Source organism: Hippocampus guttulatus, chromosome 19, assembly GCF_054856545.1.
Source record: "Hippocampus guttulatus isolate MCC_2025c chromosome 19, RoL_Hgut_1.0, whole genome shotgun sequence".
NCBI lineage: Eukaryota > Metazoa > Chordata > Actinopteri > Syngnathiformes > Syngnathidae > Hippocampus > Hippocampus guttulatus.
Window position 1 is genome coordinate 3,470,540 of NC_141279.1, and position 19,817 is coordinate 3,490,356.

Genomic DNA, 19,817 nt, shown 5'->3' on the forward strand with positions numbered 1-19,817 from the left:
TTCTTCTTCTTCAAAAAAAAAAAACCCCAACAAAAAACGGGCCGACTGCTTGCTTCATAGCTAAGAAAAAAAGAAGGAATTACACATTGTACATTAAAAAAATATGACACACACACACAACTGCCTCTCAAAAGTCTGCTAGTTCAACAAATAATTGGAAATGCCATAGGCAAGAAAATACAGCATTGCATATTGCTAATATAGCATTCATATCCCGGTTCAGTGATAAAAAAAGAAATAGCTGACAGATTTTTTATTTTTTTTTGTCGTGAACCACAACTTCTAATTAAGCAAATTGCTTTGGAGCAAAAAACTTGCTTTGATGTTCAAAGCTTGTTCCCATAAATGTCAAACCTTTTTTGTTTTGTTTTGGTTTTTTGCAGCTCAAAATTTAGGCCCGACAAATCCAAATTTCATGCAACCTTTACGCAACATCTATTTGACCACCAACAGCAGCAACACATTCAGATATGACAGTACTCACATGCATACGTTCTTTATCCTCGATGAAAACCACCCATGACTGCAGCTGAGTGTCTACGGCGCTTTGTGTTTTTTCACCAATTGTACGTTAGTATGTACACTGCAAAAAATAAAACACATTTTTGTGTTGCACTAATACGAATAACTACTTTTTTTGTAGAGAGAGATTTTCTGAAACCAAATTTTCCCCACTTTCAATACAGCCAAAGGGTCTGCATGCAACCATATTGAACATTCTTTTGGCTATTTTGGCCGCCTACCACCGGAAAAATAACAATATAAAAACAACTCAGCCCGCCACAAAACCCTTTTGTCCCTTCACAGTCAGGATAATACTGCATGTAGCATTTTTCCTCCCTCTATGTATGAAAGAATATATATATATCAGCCCCCCCTCCCCTCCCAGAAAAAAACATTCGGGACAGTTAATGGTCCACACAATTCTCTGCCTTTCAAGTGAAAACGTCCTATGTACCTCCACAGGCCGAACAGTTGCTCTTCTTTGAAAGCGTGACTTGAACCAGTTTCCGATAAAACCGCCGCTATGGCAACGCGCATGCCAATCTACAGTTTACAGGCTAGCTGTCCCTCTTTGGCTTAAATCACATTGAAAACGCGCACAGCGGTTACCTCAACGGATTGTTTGGGTGCTGCTCGTTTTTTTTTTGGGACCGGACCGATTTGGATGAGTTGGAATCATGTGACAGTCCATCATTTTACTCCTACCATTCAGCTGCTTAACAGGAAATGGAAATGTCACTTCCTCAGTGGGCTCTCTGTGCATGTGTGTGTGCGTGTGTGTGTGTGTGTGTATGTGTGTGTGTGTGTGTGTGACCGCAATTAACCTGCAACAATGGGCTGTGTGCCATTCCAGCCACTCTTGTGTCCGAGATCCTGAGTGGAACACAAAGCCGGCTTTTCTTTCTGCTCTCGCTGTTGTATCAGTGCTGCCTGACTGCATGCATTAGCACCAGCCTCAGCAAACATACACACACACACATACACACACACACACACACACACGAGCAGTGAGAAAGTGCAGTAGCGTTGGGACTATTGCAGTCATTTTTGGCAGCCATAAACCAGACAGGCAGATTTGTGATGTTTATTAAAATTGTGAAATATTACAAGACCCATTTGCAACACACAACAGAATGCTCCATTATGTCTGTCATAATTTAAAGCTTTTTTTTGTTTGTTTTGTTTTTTTAATGTTGCTTAACATTTGTGAGGTTGAGTTCTGTTACAGAGCCTTGGTAGGTAAAAATAATGATGGAGTGTACTTCATGTGTAAATTCTGATCTTATTTTTCAGTGTTTGCCAGATGTTTTGCGAACTGATGATCATGTGGCCCAAAAAAAATGTCACAATAAATCTTCTGCTCCTCAGCTCAGCCTCAGAAGTCAATAGTAAGGGAAGGATCACGTGTGTGCAATCGAAATTGACGAGGAGCCAACGTCGCCCCCGTTCTACTAGTTTGGTGAGTTCCAATTTTTCCAATTACTGACAATCGCGTCTGCATGAGGAAAACTTTTTGTCGCGGTGTCGCAAATAATGGATTCATTCTACAAATCATCAATCATCAAATGAATCCTGATTTATTTTGAAAATTGATTTATCATGTAGACCTTGTTCAATTCAAAATGAACATATTTTATATCAAGTGTGTGTGTGTGTGTATATACATACTGTATATAAAAATTCATCCTTCTGACGCATTATTTGCAAACAGTTTGACCTCAGGAGGCTTTTCACAGCCTTCATGACAGCCTCTTCGTAAGAATGTTTCAAGTTACGAAACTCAACAGAAAAATATTGCCTCGTTACCAAAAACATTTCAAAATACGAAAGGTAAAAATAAAGTATGCTGCTACTCGCAAGTCCGGGGTTCCTGAACGCAACATACTCATAGCTGCTCCGCCATTGGCTATTACCGAGCATCATCCTGGCATCCCATTGGCTAAGAGGGACCTTTTCCGAATGTGTTTATGCGTGTAGATATATATATATGTGTTTGTGCAGCGTCCTCATCATTCACCAATTCGTCAATTTTTATGCTTGATAAAACATTCGTCTGAATTTTGGGGGGCTTGGAACGGATTAGGGCATTTACATAGAAAACGCGTCTCTACTTCCAAAATTTTCTAGTTCATAAATTTCTTGCAGAACCAATTCATTTCATAAGTAGAGGTACCACTGTACTCACTTGATGTCCATTCGTCTTCCTGTTTGTGTTGTCGTTGTCGACAAACAGACTTTGAATCCACAGCAACTAACAACATTGACAAATCGGCTCACGCTCTCATCATCAAATTTCCATAGATGGGGAAGTGGTGTGAAAGTCAGTTTAGGACATGGAGGATTGGATTTAGTGTGCTTGTGCTAATGTGTTGGATACTTGTGGGCAGCTGGTGTTTTGTGTTTACATCTTTTAGGAGCCCACGATTCAAGGAGACTTGCTTCACAGCTGAACTCGTTCCTTTTTTTCTGGGAGGGGGGACATTAAAAGCAACGTTTTTTTTTTTTTTAATAGGTTGACAAACAATATTTATTTAGGTTCACAAAAATGATAAGTTAATTATCAGGTAGTCCACAAATATTGTGGGAATGGTCTCATACAGTCATACAAAGTGGGGGAAGTGGACGTACATGAGAAACCATTTCTGAACAGGCCAACCCAGAAAAACACTCGAGATTTAAACCAAATAAAGTTATGAAGCATGGCCAAGATGAACCGAACAGACACTTTGATCAAAAATAATACCAAGGAGTAGTAGAATATTTTTTCATTCGATCCATCATTGCCCGAATCTTGAATTAAAAAAAAAAATAAAAATCTGCCAGATAGATAAAATATTGTTTATCTTTAAAAAAAAAAAAAAACTAAAAATAACAAAACCAGGGCCCCGGACCCTGCATGTAATATATTGCCATAAATCAGGGTCACCCCTGAGCTGCCCCTTGCGCAAACCCCCCCACCCCCCTCCTCCCCTTAGGTCATCGGAGGGCCGGCAACTGATTCCACATGTCCATGTTGTAAAATTCGCATCTTGTCTTTTTGGAGTCTGGAATTCCAAATTAGCATTAGGGCCACACAAAAAAAGAAAATATGTTGTAAAATGATGAGAACAACGGGAAGAAAATTAAGAAAATGTCATCGCCGTTTGACCAAATTATTTTTGTCTTATGAGAGACTTAAAAGAGAACAGCCATTTTTTGGGGGGTGAGATTCCGTTCATAACCTAGCGCAAGATTGAATGTTGTATTTTGAGAAAAATGTCTTTCAAAAAAAAAATGTACGCACGAATAAGAAAATAGTCACGTTCCACGAATAGTTGTCTTCTTTCGAAAAACTTAGTGTGAGTTTTTGGGATCCTTTAATTGTTCCATAAAATTGTCTTTGAATATCACAACTATCTTTTTCATGACCATGCCTTAATCTCACCTTTTTCAGAATCTTACGATTTTTCTCCTCTGGTACCTTTTATTTATTTATTTTTTTGTGTGGCCCAAATATGTCGTCATATCAACCAACTGGATGTTTTTTCCCGAACTGAGATGATCCAACTTAAATTAGTGGTCATTATTAGCTTTGGCAAGCCCACGTCATTTTGCTATTAAAGATATTACTGACAAGTGATGTAAAATGTTTACAAAGAGTCACAAAAAAAAAATGGAGTAGTCACATCCCCCCCTGCCCCCCCTCCCCCTTCTCGAGCCAGTTTAGCTACTTTCGCAGAACCGCCTCCCAGATAATAAAACTATCATCGTTACAAACAATATTATATTTAACCACTCATGATGTTTTTTTTCTCTTTTTTATCTGTACAACTCAATCTTCAAAAGTATACAGTTGTAGACTTAAAAAAAATAGCTGTTGGGTTTGCGGATAAACGAGCATGAACCAAAAAAGTGGCTTCTGCATTTAAGGGCAGGGTCCAAAAAAAAAAAAAAAAGCCCCGAAATTGTTACGAACATGTCCTGTGTCATCAGGGCAAACAGTTGGTTTAAGAAGAAGAATCCCTGATTGGCTAAAAGAAGTCAGGTGACCACCAGGTGAGGTAAGAGGCCCCGCCTTGACAATGGCGATGACAATATGGAGGTGTTTCCTTGAACGCATGTGTATTTGTGTGTGTGTTTACATACATTTATATAGATTTCTGCGTACGTGTCCCCGACCAGAGCTGCACTCTGGAATGAAAACGCAACGCGCTCGCGCACACGCACGCACCCGTCCGTGTCGCTTCAGTCACTTTTGAACACTGCATCGCAAGTTTCCTCTCTCGTCATGCAGCACAGACAGTTGCAGAAACACAAGACTAAGGGAAGGGGGAGTTGGAGAGGGGGGGGGGGAATAACGCAAATAAAAAGTGTTGAGGAAGAAGGTTCTGAAAAAAAAATTTACAAAATTTGCTGCCTTGAATGTCCTTGAACATGACAGAATCCTTGGGCGCGACGATTGATTTTCATTTTTTTCCAGGTTCCGATATTTCTCTTGTCATTTTAAGTAAGAAAAACTAAAAGATTTCACATACTCTCTTATTACTATACGTGTGCGTATCTTGTTTTTATTTTTATTTTTCTACTTTCGTATTTGCATTGGTTTTCTCCTCTTCTTGAAATTGTTCACCCAAAGTTTTTCTTGGTTTGCATCTTTCCACGTGCGTCCGTCCGTCTTGCCACATTTTTTTGTTGTTGTTTTGGAAGGGGTGGGGTGGAAAAAAAAAAGAGAAAATCCCCCCCCCCCCCCCACGCGGTAGGTTTAGCGGGCAGGGGTGGGGGGGGGCGAGGGGGGGCGTGGCGATTCATCTCTCCGCCTCCATTGCTACGCTCGCCTTTTGCTCGGCGCTCGCGTGGGGGTTGACGCCCGTTGGCCAGGCGGGGCAGGGCTGTGTGGGAGGCTGCCCTTGAGTCCAGAGTCCCTGCGAGGGCGGCGGCGCGTTGGGCACATTGGGTGATACTCCCCAGCCGCCGACTTGCGGGGGCGAGGTGGCCGCCGACGCCGCCATGGGGCTGCCGCTGTTGAAGCTCTCGGACGCCTTGAGCCGGGAGAACATGGTCAGGGCGTCCGGGAAGTTTGGGGGTGTCGCTGGTGTGTTGGCTGGTGTGCACATCTGAGGGCGAGGAAGGAAAACCAAGCATTAGTGCGCTTCCAAAACTGAACGTAGATATTTTTGACCATGATGAGCCGGTGTTGGGTTAGCTCACAGATCTTAACGTCGGCCCTTTAACTCATTCAGTATCAGCCAATTCTAGACCAAGTCTGAAAAGACGTTTAAAAACGTCTTTGGGAGTGAATGAGTTAAAAAAAAAAAATACAGTGGTACCTCTACTTATGAACGTCTCTTCATACGAAATTTTAAAGTTACGAAACGCCTCAACGGGAAGAAAATACTGCCTCATGTTACGAAAGAAATTTCAAGATATGAAAGGTAAAAAATACAGTATGGGTTGCGACTCGCAGCTCCTAGTTTCCTGAATGCAACATACTTCGTGCTGCTCTGCCATTGGCTACTACCGAGCATCATCCTGGCATCCCATTGGCTAAGAGGGACCTCTACCAAACGTGTCGATGTGTGTTGATAGATAGTTTGGTGTCGATGCAGCATCCTCGTCTTTCACCCCTTCGGGCCTTAAGAGTGTTTTACGTAAATGTGAATCACCCAGAAAAAGTGTTCACCAGTCGGGCGATCGCTCACTATGCTGATGTTTGTTTGCCTTGGACATTTTCGAAGGATTGTTAAAAGCCGACAAAAGCAAACGTCCTTGGATCAGTTCTTTTTTACACGACGCCAGGCAAAAACCCCTTCTGAGAGAGAACATGAACTAAAGAGGGCAAAAAATGATGAGTTAAGTTATATGACCATCATTTTTATTCTTTCTTCTTTGTTTTTTACATTGTGCGCAATTCTCATTTATTGTGCAATAATCTAATTGGAACATGTAATTGTTACATATTTTGATGCATTTTTATGCTTTAGAAAACATTTGTCTGAATTTTGGGGGGGCTTGGAACGGATTAGGGCATTTACATGGAAAACGCGTCTCTACTTGCAACATTTTCTAGTTAAGAAATTTCTTCCGTAACCAATCAATTTCCTAAGTCGATGTACCACTGTACTGACAACATTTCAAATCCAAATGAAAAAAAAAAATGTTCCAAATTAATTCAGTATGTACTTTCTTGCCGGGTTGTCTTTTCTGTCCTCACTCCGAGCAGACACCAAAATAACCTTTTTGTTTCGTGCCAGCGGCCTTGCTTTTGTGCTGCCAGGCAACACACCCAAAGCGCGCACACTCACACACGCAAGTCATGCCTGTACCAAAAACAGCAACCAAGCGCCTCGAAAGCTTTTCAGCCACTTCCTCAACAAATACACACGCGCGCACGACTCCATGGCCGGCTTCCTCCCAAGTTGTTTGTGACGGAGGAAACAACAACTTGCTGTATTCCAGCGGGAGGCAAAGGTGGAGTCACATTTACGAGGTGCGCAACCAAAAGTCTTAGACAAAGCTAGCGAGTCAATCAGGCTGCAAAAAAGGGAAGTCACATTGAAGGCATCTTTCGTGATCCAACGATCCTCGAGCGGCGACTTAACTCGACTTTTTGCATCGTTTGTTGATTCCAGAGGAAGAAATCATTTGGCCGAGAGGGTCAAGTGGCAATGATTTGTCATCGTCAGACCAAAAGAAGGGGGGGGGGGGGGGTCTTTTGTCGTCTTACCGCCAAATGTTTGCGCTCATTTCCTGATACCGGCCAGGGTTTGAATTCTCAACTTTCACCTGAGGGGCACTGGAGCAACTTTTTTTTTGACCTGCATGAACAGTGTGGTATTTTCGAAACATAATAATAAACACGAATAATGACACAGGGACCATCCTATCTGTCCGTAACGCTCGCTGGTCGCTACGGTAATGTTTAAACGTGCCTTCAAAATAAGAGTGGCTTAGTGTGTGGGAATCTCCCGTTGAGATAAATCCGTATTTTAAGTCGGACTCCTGACACTGTCTATTAACTCATTCACTCCCAAAGACGTTTTTAAACGTCTTTTCAGACTTGGTCTAGAATTGGCTGGTACTGAAGGACTTAAATGCAGCCTTCTTTTTCTTGAAAGTCGTAGGCTCCTCTTCTGTCTCCTGGCTGGGCCTTTTTCCCCCTTCCCAAAGAAACTTTACAAAGGCGTTTATTTTTTTCCCCCTCGTTTTGCTAGCTCCCGGGTTTCAATTTCGCGGTGACCTATCACGTGACCGAGCAGCGCGCCTTGACCCGCGTCAAGATTGACATACTGTAGACAGATGGAACAGAAAATCCGGTAATTTTTCAAAATAAAACCACTTTCGGATTCTGAAATGAATAAAATAGAAGTAATGGTACCAAATGGCCCACGGACCAGTACCAGCCCACAGCCCGGGGGTTTGGAACCACAGCTTTAGGCCAAAGTATATAAAGGCCACAACTCGTACGACTACCAACTATTAGATGTTGGAAAACAGGATTACAATTCGATGCCGCAGGCCTCGGCTTGACCCCCCCCCCCCCCCAAAAAAGCAGAATAACATTCAACCTTAGGAGGGATGGGTATGTAAAAAGTGAACTAGTGTGCCCCCTAAAAGTGCAGCTTCTTGACTATTGTCAGGGGTCACCCTTGTCTGGGTAAGACCGGACCGTAGGTTCTCCGTGTGGCATGCTGTTATGTAAATCGAGCATGTCCGCGGTGCACTCCTGACAGGAAGTGCTGGCTCATGTCTTTGAGGCCGTTTTCCTGCGGTAAAGCGACACCCTCGAAAGTGCTCGTGACCTCGACTGCTTTTTTTTTTCTGAGTGCGCAACGGTGCCGGCTAATATCTAGATTTGTTTATCTTCACAATGTGTCAATGGGATTCGTGTGGGCGACTGAGAACGAGGCCTTCTTTATCCTTGAATAGAAAATGAAAGAAGGGGGGGGGGGGGGGGGACAACCTGACACTTGTCCTCTCAGGTTATCTGCCAAGACCTCTGACTCATCCATAAACAGATGCGGTCGCCTCGTTCAAAGCGGGACCACACAGTTGCAGTTTACACATTTAGCTTCTGGTTTTGAGACTCAACAAAAAAAAAAAAACGCTGAAAGGAATGATGATAAACTTTGAGGGCAGGGGAAATAAAATGAATCATTTTATCATCATTTAATCATCATCACTTGAAAACAAATGTTGGGACACTTACTTGGCCGGTCGACTTCACTAAAATAGAGGAAAATACGCTCGTCGGTTAGTTACAAAAGTATCGGCGCACGTGCATGGTGTCGTATTCCACAAACGCCATTTTTACCGGAATACTGTGTTTGGACTAGAGAGGGCTTTTTTTTTCTTCATTGGAACATTCCAAACAGTCAGAATGATCCTAATTACTGAAAAAAAAAAAAAAAACTGACTATAGAAGCATTACTCACGGGACTGAGGTGGTGGATACTTTTTTTTTCCCCCTTCCCATGTGCAGTTTAAAAACAATGCTCCATTTGTAGCATAAAGGTCACTTCAGTACCAGAATGTGTACTGTCAACAGATCAAGGATGCCCGTTTACAAAGAGAAGTTGTTTACTTGCGGCTGTAGCAAGGAAATGGTCACCATAACTGAATTATCAATAGATAGTCGGGACGTTTTTCTTTAATTATGTGTGCCGTTGGGAGCAATCCAACGTTTGTTTTCACGACGGCCGATTGTGCTTTGTGTGTCTTTGAAGCAATAAAGATCATGGGGAATTCAGTACACGGCATCAACCAATCAAGGGGAGCAAGTAATTCAGCCAACACCAGTGCAGCAGCCGTAAATATCGACAGAAAAATGAATGGAGTTACCGTATTTTCCGCACTATAAAGCGCTTTGAAGTTTCAGGCGCATCTTCAATGAAGTACCTATTTTAAAACTATTTTTCGAGTTAGGGTGCACCATATTAAAAGGCGCATAGAATAGAAGCTACATGGTGGCTGCGGTTGCGTTATGCATCCACTAGATGGAGCTACGCTAAAGGGAATACAATACAATGCAGCTTTTATTTACATCGAGCTTTCACAGCCGCAACAAAGCACTTTACAGAACATTTAAAATACCGCGTCCAGGAAATCAGGATATTGATCCATGTAGAAGGTGCATCGAATTATTAGGCGCACTGTCTGCTTTTGAGAAAATGGAATGCTTTTAGGTGCTTTCAGGGGAGTTGTATTTTGGATTTATTTTTATTTCAAATTAGTTTGCTTGTGCATTTGGGGGTGAGAGCGCTGACCTTAGAAACTGAGCTCAAGTGACAGAAACAAAGCGGTTAATACTTAACTTGATGTTTACTACTGGCTGGCAATGAATATAAACGACCAGTTAATCAAAAACTGATTATGATAGTTGATATATTTTTTTTTCCCAGTGATTGAAGCCATTGCTTCAAATGTCAATTCCAACTTGTGGTGAAAACACTGCTAAGTATGAGCTAAGCGGTGTCAAAGAGGAATTGAAGTTCAGAATGGTCTAGCCGTCTGCTTTTACACATGGAAAAGACCAGGGGGATAACAGACAAAGACTTGGGAGACTGTGTTCAAAACACAGCCAACAGAGAAGCGTTACCATGGGGACGACTGTTGTGAGGAAAGAGCACAGATCTTCTGTTGACAGGACGAGGCTCTGTGGTCGCAGCGGCCCTGGCGGCTCCTTTTGCTAGTCAGTTTTCCGGCATGGGGAACGCGTGGCTGATGGTCAGCAGCCGCCCCAAACACGCCGGCCTGCGGTGAGCCTCGACACACCGAAACACTCCACCGTTTGTGGGTGAACGTGTGCAAACAGATCAGATGGTCGTTATTTACAGCCTCACCAAACGCATTCCTGGCAAATACCAGGAGTGTGCGAGACTGAAAGGGAGAAGTGGGGGGATTCTCTCATTTTACATGTTACGTTATGTTATCCTCTGTGATGCTCCACCACAGGACATGGGAGTTTAAATAGATGCCGTCATAAAGAAAGAGTACTGTGGAAATACTGTAGCAAGGCCACAAAACTTCAGTCAAGAAGTTGAAGCCTGGGCGCAAATGGGTCTTCCAAATGGACAATGACCGAAACATAATGCCAAACTGGTTGCAACATGCCTTAAGAATAACAAAGTCAATGTTCTGGACCACCGAAAAGCCCTTATCTCAATCCTATTAAAAAGTCAAAGGCAGACCTGAAAAGGCATGCGCGAGCAAAGCGGCCTACAAACTTGCCTCGTTTACTGCAGTTCTGTCAGGAGGAATGGGCCTAAATTCCGGCCACCTTGAAAGAATATCCAAAACGTTTCACCCAAGTCCTATAGTCTAAAGGAAATCGGGTTTGGCGCAAGTCTGCGACAAGTTCTACACAGATTGATTCACCAGAAGCAGACTAGCACTTTCATGAAGGCATTGTGTGACACAGATGTGGCTTTGTTTTTCCTTTTTCTCTTAACTCATTCAGTACCAGCCAATTCTGGACCAAGTCTGAAAAGACGTTTAAAAACGTCTTTGGGAGTGAATGAGTTAAATAAGAGTCCTGGATGTCCAAAAAAATAGATGTTTGTTCCCAAAATGAGACCACCGGGTGATGCTGAAGTAACCGTCCCCTCCACTTATCAACCATGACCCTTCACTCCTTCCACCTCAGCTTCAAGCAGCTGAAATCCCTCTCACGGGCATATATATCCGTTGATCATTAGCCAGTCCAACTCGTGTTTTTGTATGCTTCTGTCAAATGTACAGTGAAACAACATGAGGAAGACGGAAAGGCATTAGGAGGCCGCAACAGGAAGAAGATAGGAGAACTGGAACTAAATGGAGCATTTTTGCTCTCTGCAGCACGCCTTACAATGTCAAGCTAACAGTAGATTGAATGTATTGCTTGCTCATATGTAAAAAATTAAATAGTTTGGCTTAGTAAAAGACGGGCTACGGAAACTGGGCCAAAGGTCATCATGAGGGAGAGCAGCTGCAAGGAAAACACACGGGTATAGACTGCCAAGAGAAGCACTATTTGTCACTGAACAGGTCTAGTGGCAATAACCCCCCCCCCCCCCCCCCCCCGCGCCACCCCCAATCATTTTTGCTCTACTCCGCAAACTTAAATGTACACTGGTCAGAACAAATAGCAGGATGAGAAAACAGCTTCGGGGTTATGAACGTGATCCAGGGAAGCAGGAAAAGGATGAACTAAAGCTTGTGGAGGTGAGAGCACAGGAATAGTAAGATTAGATCTCAGCTAGCCTATGTTGAAATCTCATGTGACGAGCCGGCTTGCAAGCCGCTGCCTCAAATGTGGAAACGGGCCAACGTTGAAAGCACTTTCAGGGTTTGAAACGATTCGCCTAGCCCCGAATTTGCAGCACAAAATCCTCCCACTAAGAAGTGCGAGTTGAAAAGCCTTTGTGCGAGTGGTTAGAGTTCTGGGAAGCTGTTCTCCGGGAAACTTGCTGGGCAACATGCTGGAACGAGCAGAGCACTGCCCTCGCTAGCGCCTTCAGATGTGGCCAACTGCCTGGCATGGATACCTCTGCACGTCTATGGAATTGTCATTCAAGATTCTAATGTGACCTCATTCTGCGCTATTGTCTGCAATAACCTCGATCGTGGTAGATGTACACAGCGGGCCTTAGGAAGCTCCGACCAAATACCTGCCACTGGCGTACTATTAGTCCACTTAGCTATGCACGTTGGCGAAAACAGACTCCTTTATTCGCTCCCTGGCGAAAAACACAACACCCGCCATCTCTTATTATACGTGACGTCTCAGCGAGTGACGACAGATGGACAGTGTTTCAGACTCCCAGGAATGAGAGCAGACAGTCGACGCGGTGCCATCATGATTTATGAATGGCGTATCACATCCGCGAGCGTCTGCAAGGGCGCAGGACCGAGTGCGGGTCTCGAATCCCCAAGATTAAAAAGTTCAAATGAGAAAGGTTTAGGTTGACACACTCCCAATGCCGAGACCAAATTTTTTGGGGCAGCTACACAAACCAGACAACCTAAGAGAGGCTTGCTCTGTCGCTGTCGGGAAACTGCACATTGACCTTAATAAAATGTGCTGCATTCACCTTCCGTGTGATGGCGGTGATAACCAGCAATTACGACACAATAAAGTTCCAGAAACGGTTTGTTCCCGGCATTTGTCACACAGTGTGGAGGTACTCATCCCCATCTAACTGGATGCAACCAAGGATTACTTCATATGTAGCACATTTGTATTATCTCAGCATCGTAGGGTGTTCTCATTGTGTTTAGTGAATGAGATGGTTGGCTTTTTTTTTTTCTTTGACCCATGATAAGAAAATGCGTTACCACCCCCCCGCCAGTCCTGACTTGATTAACAGGAAACCACATGAGGCCCTCGCCACATTTTCTTAAACAGCTATAACTGCGGCAGGATTAAAGCGGGCTTTGTCACTGTCGGTTTCTCGGCTGAGTCACATGATGGGGGGGGGGGGGTGTCACATGTTCTCGGACAGCTATGGAAGTCATCCAGCTGGGCCACTTCCTCATTTCTAGTCACATGTGGATTCGCTATGTTCATTGAGACTGTTCAAGGAGAACATGCCATCATGGAAACACTGATGATGCTGTGACATCTTTTGGGAAGAACTTCTGCTTCCAAGTGCTGTTCAAAGCGGGGCTCCGTGGTCGCTGGGCTTCCACAGGGGCCGCTCTCAGCACCTGCTTTGCACGCTCTCGTCCTCTTAGTCCTGCCTTAGCTTGGACAAAGGAAATAGGATGAGCAATGAGCTACCAACCAATTTATTATTATATTTTTTTATGATTTCTCTTAGCCGATACCAAAACATTAAACTAGTACCGTATTTTCCGGACTATAAGGCGCTCCGGAATATAAGGCACACCTTCAATGAATCGCCTATTTTAAAACTATTTTCATATATAGGGCGCACCGCATTATAAGGCTCATGGAATAGAAGCTACAATAGAGGCTGAGGTTGTATTATGCATCCACTAGATGGAGCCACGCTAAAGGAAATACAATACAGCTTTATTTATATAGCGCTTTCACAATCACAACAGCTGTAACAAAGTGCTTTACAGAACATTTAAAATGCTACGTCGAAGAAATCAGAATATTGATCCATATATAAGGCGCATCGGATTATAAGGCGCACCGATGGCTTTTGAGAAAATGCGCGAAAACACGGTACTGCATTCTCCACGACTGTCTTCCCACGACTCTTCAAAATTCTCTGGCCCCGTTCTCCTCGCCCTGACTCTCTTGTTCGACGAGTGCAGGGGTGGGCAACCCGCGGCTCGTGAGCCGCATGCGGCAGCGGCTCTTTGGCTGGTTCAATGCGGCTCCCGGGCTTTCACACGACAATTGTCGAAAAGGCCTCGGCGATGGCGCTGCCATTAAAACAACGGTGCTTAATACATAGAATGTACTACGTCAGCCTATCACCAATCCCGTTACTTGATTGACTGAATCATCCGCTCATGCGCAGACAACGGCGCTCAGCGCTAAGTGCTAAGCTAGTCAGTGAATTACCTGTTTTTAAGGCAGGGGTGCTCAATACGTCAATCGCAATCGACCGGCTCTTAGTCTCTGACTGGTTTGCCACCCCTGGACTAGTGTATATATCTGCCATTACGACTAGTCATTCATCCATTTGTTATGTACACCCGGATTGTCAAAACGCTGAAACATGTTTTCTTCCCTTTACAAGCCATCGCCAGATGTTACTCACAATAATGCAAAGAAACTTCAGAGATAAAATCCACCTTTTTCCTTGGCTTTGAACGCGTTTATTTTTGGGCTCCCGTGTCACACTGCTGGGCCATACTTTCTGAGAAGCCCATATGCAATATGAGGCCATCGTATCATATTATTTCGGTTCACAATCATGAAAGCCCTCCGGGGGAAAGCATAACGACAACGCGGCCCATAATAAGACTGACTTTGACACCCCCCGATGTCGTGTATATGCTCACCCAGGGCTGAATATAAAATGTATTGATGGGTGGATTTGTAAATAAACAAGACACGACGAAGCAAAAGTGCTGTTAGATTTTGTTGGCACAGTATCAATGTGTGCTCGTAGTGGAGCAAAACAAAGCGAGGAGGACACAAGTATAAACGTCCAACCTACCCTGATGTCAATAAATCCTACGATCCGAAACCAGTCACAACCGTTGAACAACTGCCCCCCCCCCCCACACACACACAAAAGTGAAACACTGGCTATATCAGTAAGAAAAAAAAACATTCTTGACAGCAAGTCTGTGCAGTTGATGGCAGCTCTTGAACATGGCGTGCCCAAGCGCACACAGTCATAGTCAGGGAGAAAAAAAACAAAGGCGATGATGGCAAGAGATTGAGCAAGTTAAATCCTTTGGCATTCGTGGTTCTACTTGTCTACTTGTTCAGGTGTGTGTGTGTGTGTGTGTGTGTGTGGGTGTGTGCAAAGTGCGCTGGTGAAGCGGAATGTGAAGGCTATTCTATCTTTTGGTAGAATCCACACCACAAAAAAAATATATGACTGTATTTGAAAGGGCACATCCATTCAAGTAAAAACTATAGCAGGATAGATTTTCCTTTCACTAATTCAGAACCAGGAAAATCAATATATGACCTTCAAAGCAACAATATGCCCAATATTGTGCACCCCCCCCCCCCCCCCCCACTGGCTTGTCATAACAGGGAAAGGGAAAGAACACTTCATTTGTCATAGTTAACGTGTGTCTCGTGCCTATTTTTGTTCTACCGGTCAGACAACCTTAGCATTAGCATCAAGCTAAAAGCGTAGGGATCGGTGTAGGGATAGGCAGAGGAACTGATTCGTCAAACATTCCTCTGACAATACGCGCGACAAATATGCTATGACCGGCTCTAATTTTCTGTTTTCGCCGTCCGTTTTGAACTCTCGATTCGAGTCACCAACGATTCGTGCTCGCCTCCTCGGTTACATTTTTGCGACCAATCAGAGATCGGTGTCATTTTTTTTTTTTTTATGAGGCATTTTGGGATCTTGCGTGCATGAAAATGTGCTTTTGTTACTGCTATTGACATGATTTTGATGATTTTCTATTTTAAATTGTTATTTTATTCCTTTTAGGAATATGCTGACCAATAACTGATCACAAAATAAAAAGTACAAATACTTTTTACTATCAGTTCTTCACGCATGTATTTTTAAACATTGCTATTTTTTTGTGCAGGAAGACGACTGAACCGTAATTGGAATTGAGGCTTGCGCGAAAGAGAGGTGTTTCGGCTGGTCCGCCAAAATTATGAGACCATTAAGCAGGTGAAGCAAAGTTGCCATAGCAACAACTGAGACATGATTGTCGTTATCACTCATCAGTTAACTGACTACATTTGAATCTTTTCTTTCAAGGTGACATTGCAACCTCTTTCCACTTCACCCTGTAACCTGATCAGGTGACAAGCTGTCCACTGTAGTAGCCGCTGCCCATCAAAGGGTTAAATGCTCGTCAAACTAGCATTAGACTGTAGCGAGGGACAATTTAGACAGAGCACTGAAGCGGACTGAATTGAATCTGTATAGCGATGAAAATTGCGGCCGGAATAATCGCATGAAGGCTGGCCGCGCCACCCTACCGTACTATAAAATGTTCCCACTGAAAAGGCATGAATGTAAAGCACAAGTGGGAAGAAAGGTGTGCATGTTGGCATAAGTCAAAAAGAGAACACGAATTTGTGGTTACGCAAGAACACGCCTCTAAACACAACTCCACACACATTCGGGAGGTGTTCCCAATGTCTGCAGCAATGAGCTGCACTAGAGAATGACAAAGCAGGGAATAAAAAGCTCTTTATGGATTAAATCGAGGATTATGACACTCCTATTGAGACTAGGATGAGGGGCAGGACTTTTTTTTTGTGATAAAAGGTGGTAGAAGTCATTCAGCCGCGCGGCAATGACGTGATGTCACCTTTAACTCATTCAGTACCAACCGATTCTGAACCAAGTCTGAAAAGACGTTTAAAAACGTCTTTGGGAGTGAATGAGTTAATAGACATCCCCATTTAAAGAGATCGAGGAGCGTTGCCTAATATCCCCGAAATATTTCTCCCTCCAACCGCCTTGCTACTCAATATGAAATTGCTGCTTGAGATGAGATGATGAAATGAGCGGGAGCATGTTGACTTCCATAAACACTGGGCCACATCACATCCGCTTTGTCTGGCCACGTCACGGATGCCTTGCGTTCACGGTAGAAGACACGTTTAGTTTTTTGTAATCTGAACGAGGACAGAAAAAGATCGGACTTAACAAAATCCAAATTGGTCATCACACCCTCTACCGTGAGTGTAGACGAACACCCATGTTTTGGGAATTTGGGAAAGAACCAGGAGAAAGCCCATTAGAGCTGCAAGCCTGCAACCAGCGCTTAGTTAATCAATTAATCTGTTAATTCCATTTTTAAAGTCTAATCTTTTTGTAAAAAAAAATAATTAAAAAAAAAGAGGGCATTATTTTTAATGACTTGATTATGACTCAGTTCCTGCCTTGGTCCATAAAATACATTTTGATTCTCTCCTCTTTCATCTATAACTGCTTCAAACAACAGCGCAGGCAGGAAAAGTGGTTTAGATTGCATAACTGTCTTGTGTCGTTGTATTATTTTATTTTATGTTAACTGTTCTGTAAAGCGCTTAGTTACAGCTGCAGCTGTTGTGAAAGCGCTATATAAATAAATGCGTATTGTATAAAATAGCAGAGAGCAGACAAAAATGTAAATCAGTTTTCCAAAGGTAAAAAGCGGATGTCTAATTTGACCAAACAATCGGTGTCCTTTCGTGGAGTACTACAGAAGTCTGAGAATATTTATCCTTGCGAGGCAGAATTTAGACGATTCTTCACAACACAAATTACAAATCTATTTAAAGGTCTCCAAACAATCCTTTATTAAAATATTTGCTGATTAATTCCCGCACTTCTAAAACAAATGAAAGCACGACGAGAACATGTAAACTCGACACGGGAAAGCTGCGGGGCGCATTTGAACCCCCAACTTCCAAATTGAGGGGCGGATGTGCCAACCGCTCACCCACCACAGTCACACACATGCACAATGAAAACACTCACAAGGAGCATGGAGATGACACATTGTACTAAACACGGAGTTAGGGGCCAAAAAGAGCTGGAGTTCGAGCTCACTTGGCCATGACCTTTAAAGGCGCACTTCAACACCGTAATACAATTGTGTGCGCTTGACTTTTGCCTTAATTACACTTCAACATTGCCTTTAGGTATACAAAGCTAATTTTCTTTGGTCACGAAATGAATGGGACTAAGACAAGGAAGTGTGAGTGTGTTTCTGTAGCTCAGACGACTTCCACTTTCCCCCACAATGGTGTCCCCCACCCGCCCCCCAAGGTTGCCGATGTGTCATGTGAGGGGGAGTAGCAACAAGCATATGAGATGAATACAAGCACAGTGGGACTATTGAGAAAGGCACTGCCCCTCTTCCAGGAAACTGTGTGTTTTCCGCTCCGGACTAAAACAAATTTCCTCATTTAAAAAAAATAAATATATAGATATATTTTTTTTCAAGGTGATTTAACAGTTGCTTCTTTTTTACTCCTTGGAGGCCTTGTGTGTGTGTGTGTGTTTACAGTATTTCTGAAAGCGCACAACATGGCCGACATGTGCTTTGTTATTGTTAGTAACACACCAACTCTCCCAGCCTGTGAGGGTCGTGATCGCCCTTCATGCAACGCGGGACACCATTCAATACTTACGTAGATTGTTTGAACTACAAAGAAAAAAGAAATGAGAAGTTTCAAAGAGTTATTTCACCCCAAACTCACCATTTGATGATGATGATGGCCATATGGGATATTTGTTTCTTGGAAAAAGGCACTGAGGGCAGTCTAAAAAAAACAAAAAACAAAAACAAACAAAAGAAAACAAAAATTAGATTGCATTTTCTTTCTTTTGTTGTGAACGGAGAGCGAAGCCACAGCCACGGGCAACCCTGGCTTGTTTCGCAATAGGACAGGCATGTGGCGACACAAATGCATGTCCGGGTTTGCTATTCGTTGGTAGACAACAGCGTGACCGTTTATTACAGAATTGTACACACATGAACAGCGCTGGCGTGGGAAGGATTATACAATTTAATCTCGAGTGAAGTCTAATTGGATATACTCAGGGAGTGGGTTTCGCAACCGTGTTACATTTTTAATCTATGTCTACAATGACTATATAGCGTTCGATTGTTACAGTTATTTTTTTAAAAAGCGCGTTTGGTGAAATGCAGCGGGGGGGAAATGGTGGGCGAGCCACACGGGCGCTTGCTAGCCGCACGTAGCAAACATAAACAGTCGCCGCGTGCCGACTTCATTTTCTCTTCCCCCCTTACCTCGAACTGCCAATGTGCCGCCTGCAGGAGCTGCTTCGCCTGGTCTGCCGCACATCCCGCCGTCAGGACGAACTGGTTAATCATGACTTGATGTTTAAGTTCATCCATTTTCGACGAAGCCCGTGTCCTAAGTCAAAAGCAGACTTCCGACCGTGTTCCTTCGTTTCTTCACTCGAGTTGTATTCCGTCTTCCTCCCGTTCAGTCGTCCACCATTACAGCCGGCTGGCCAAACACAAATATTTACTGTAGGAGCGGTGTGGGCAGGGACCTCGCGTGATTGACAGCACAGTTTAGCCAATCAAGTACGTGCAATACGCATGGGAAATGTAGGCGAAAACAGGAGGGTCTCGTATCACGCGTGTCTTTCACTCGTCTGTGGTCGCCGTGTTTGGATTACTCATGATATATGAAAATAAAAGTTTAACGAAAAATCCGTATTTCAAACAGTAACTTAAAAACGCAGTAAAATCCACGCAGTAACTGCAAATGACTTTAGCGGCGGTGTCGGCCACTGTTTGTTTTGGACTACAAATCCCACGAGGACCCGCTTTGTTTGTAAAGCACCAGGAAGGTTGACTTTTGTGAATGACGGCCGCTCTCGTCCAATTCCACCACTCGCAGCGCCGCTCTCTTGCCAAATATGGTAAACAAATCCACCAACGCCAATTACATCTCTCCGAGTTAATTTAAGGACAACCGATAGCCATGCGTACAGAAAGCGGCTTTTATGTGTTACACTCTTCCCCCAGAATCTACATGTTTGGGTTCTGTATCGGCTTCATGTTTTCTGCACTCCCAATTGCTTTATATTGACGATAAATACAACGTCAGCAGATACAAATGTGCATTTATGTTGAACTAATCTGGCACAAAGCATCTGGGTGGTGTTCAAGGCAAGTCAGTTAAATTATGAATAACATACCGTAAGTAATTGGAAAGAAATTGCATTCAAAGTTGTTTTTGAGCAAAGGAA

The 19,817-nt window shown here is 43.4% G+C and overlaps 1 protein-coding gene across 1 annotated transcript; it reads right to left on the minus strand.

Moving 5' to 3' along the window:
• Positions 1–1,574: 1,574 nt before the first annotated feature.
• ubald1a (UBA-like domain containing 1a) lies at positions 1,575–19,089 on the minus strand. The gene is made up of 3 exons (XM_086139048.1): positions 18,844–19,089; positions 18,290–18,352; positions 1,575–5,597 (listed from the first exon to the last, which is right to left on the minus strand). The coding sequence occupies exons 1-3, from the start codon at positions 18,949–18,951 to the stop codon at positions 5,289–5,291; spliced, it is 480 nt and encodes a 159-aa protein (XP_085995174.1). The 5' UTR covers positions 18,952–19,089; the 3' UTR covers positions 1,575–5,288.
• Between the last annotated feature and the right edge of the window lie 728 nt (positions 19,090–19,817).

Coding starts and splice junctions, on each gene's coding strand:
- ubald1a (XM_086139048.1), bottom strand. CDS start 18,951: ATGGATGAACTTAAACATCAAGTCATGATTAACCAGTTCGTCCTGACG. Junction 18,353..18,843: donor CGGCACATTGGCAGTTCGAG/GTAAGGGGGGAA, acceptor TGTTTTTTTTAG/ACTGCCCTCAGTGCCTTTTT. Junction 5,598..18,289: donor GCCATCATCATCATCAAATG/GTGAGTTTGGGG, acceptor CCTCGCCCTCAG/ATGTGCACACCAGCCAACAC.